Source organism: Diceros bicornis, chromosome 5 (assembly GCF_020826845.1).
Source record: "Diceros bicornis minor isolate mBicDic1 chromosome 5, mDicBic1.mat.cur, whole genome shotgun sequence".
NCBI classification, from domain to species: domain Eukaryota; kingdom Metazoa; phylum Chordata; class Mammalia; order Perissodactyla; family Rhinocerotidae; genus Diceros; species Diceros bicornis.
Genome location: NC_080744.1, coordinates 29,489,888 through 29,492,114, shown reverse-complemented (window position 1 = coordinate 29,492,114; position 2,227 = coordinate 29,489,888). Strand labels below are relative to the sequence as shown.

General features: G+C 41.7%; 1 protein-coding gene across 1 annotated transcript; it reads left to right on the top strand.

The window, feature by feature from the left end:
* The first annotated feature begins 1,018 nt into the window (after positions 1-1,018).
* LOC131405845 (olfactory receptor 11H6-like) lies at positions 1,019-2,026 on the top strand. The gene has a single exon (XM_058541087.1). It carries the CDS (start codon positions 1,019-1,021, stop codon positions 2,024-2,026), a length of 1,008 nt encoding a protein of 335 aa, XP_058397070.1.
* Positions 2,027-2,227: the final 201 nt, after the last annotated feature.

The following is a 2,227-nucleotide window of genomic DNA, read 5'->3' as shown; positions in this document are numbered from 1 at the left end:
TTACTGTAGATCTTAGCGACCTCGGCATACAATTTTTTTTCTTTCCTTATTACGTCGAAAACTTTCACCCCTTCACTTAAAGGAAGTACTTATGACTTCTCTTTAGCATATCCAAATTGCCAGCATCCCTCCTCTTGCACTTTGGGGCCATTATTAAGTAAAATAAGGGTTTTCTGAACACGCACACTGGGATATCCCAACAGTCAATCTGATAACTGAGAGGGCTACTAAGTGACTAAAACGCAGGTGCCATATACAGCATGGATTCGCTGGACAAAGGGAAGATTCATGTCCCAGGCAGGACAGAGCAGGACAGGGAGAGATTTCCTCATGCTATTCAGAACAGCATGCAATTTAAAACTTATGAGTTATTTATTTCTGGAATTTTCCATTTAATATTTTCGGGTTGTGGTTCTCTGCAGGTAATTGAAACCATAAAAGTGAAATCACGGATAAGGGGTGACAACAGTACCAGCACGGCTGGAGTGGCATGAGTAGAGGGAAGAGTGGTAGGAAATGAAGGTATGGAGGAAGGCCTCATTGGCCATATAAGTGTGGTAAGGAATTTGGGGTTTACTTTAAGTGTGTTTAAAAGATTGAGAGCAAGTGGATAACACTATTATATTTTTTTTAAATGCAGTCTAGCTACTATGTGGATAATAGTCTCTAACATATAAAATTGAAACAGGCAATTTAAGAGGCTTCTATAGTAGTTTAAGTGAGAATTTCATGGTAGCATCCACCAGGGTGAAAGCTGATGGGAATGCTAAAAATTGTTCAGATTCTGAGTATTTGGAACACGAGGCCTAGAGGATTTGTTGATGGTTTGGGTGTAGCGTATTGAGAGGAGTGGTAAGGTGTGGCCATAGTTTGCGGCCTGAGCAACTGAGTAAATGGAGGCACCGTTTAGTGATAATGCCGAAAATCTTTAAGTAATCTGAAACTATGCTTCTAATTGAATTGTAAATAAATTCAGAGAACAACTTAATGAGAAAACTGCTGTATAGTCATCTATAACATGGTAATGTCTTATTATTTCAGTTTTAGGAGGAAAAAAATGAAAAGCCCAGGAGAGAATAATCGCTCTGATCTAGTGAGTGAATTCATTCTTCTTGGATTCCCTTGCACCCAGGAGATTCAGATCCTCTTCTTCTCACTCTTCTCTGTAATCTATGTCCTGACACTAACTGGAAACCTGTGCATTATCTGTGCAGTGTGGTGGGACCACCATCTCCACACCCCCATGTACATCCTGCTGGCCAATTTTTCATTCCTGGAGATCTGGTATGTCACTTCTACTGTCCCCAATATGCTAGCCAATTTTCTCTCTGAGACCAGAACCATCTCCTTCTCTGGCTGCTTCCTCCAGTTTTACTTCTTCTTCTCCATGGGCACCACTGAGGCCTTCTTCTTGTGTACCATGGCCTTTGACAGGTACCTTGCTATCTGCAGACCACTGCACTACCCCACTGTCATGACAGTTCAATGCTGCATCAGAATGGGAGCCGGCTGCTGGGTGCGTGGCTTCTCCTCTTTTGTCCTCCCAGTTTATCTCATCTCCCAGCTTCCTTTTTGTGGCCCCAATACTATTGATCACTTTTTATGTGACCCAGGACCCCTTATGAAGTTGTCCTGTCTGTCAGCTCCTGCCACTGAGATCATCTGTGTCATCTTTAACTCAGTAATAATTTTCTCCACTTTCCTCTTCATTACCAGCTCTTACACCCTGGTGATCAGAGCTGTGTTGAGGGTCCCCTCAGCAGAAGGCCAGAACAAGGCTTTCTCCACGTGTGGCTCCCATCTGGTCATGGTGTCCCTGTTCTTTGGCTCCATCATGGTGATGTATGTGAGTCCAACAGCAGGCAATCCAGCAGGGGTTCAGAAAATTGTAACTTTATTTTATTCTGTAATGACTCCACTTTTCAACCCCTTGATCTACAGCCTCCGGAATAAGGAGGTGAAGGCGGCCCTGAGAAAACTGTTTAGGATTATAAGAATTGGTCAAAGACAGCCTCTGAAGAACTAGAATCCACAGATGTGTAGGACATATAGTGATATAAAATTATAGGAGGTTAATGGTCTTAAGTAAATTTGAGAGACTAATGTTTTCTATATTCCCTGGAATACTTTTAAGGATACATTTCAATGAAGCAAATAGCAAATAAGATCTTACCAGAACTTGCATAAATCATTTGTACTAGGCTTTATTATGTTAATATTCCTGTGT

Coding starts and splice junctions, on each gene's coding strand:
- LOC131405845 (XM_058541087.1), top strand. CDS start 1,019: ATGGTAATGTCTTATTATTTCAGTTTTAGGAGGAAAAAAATGAAAAGC.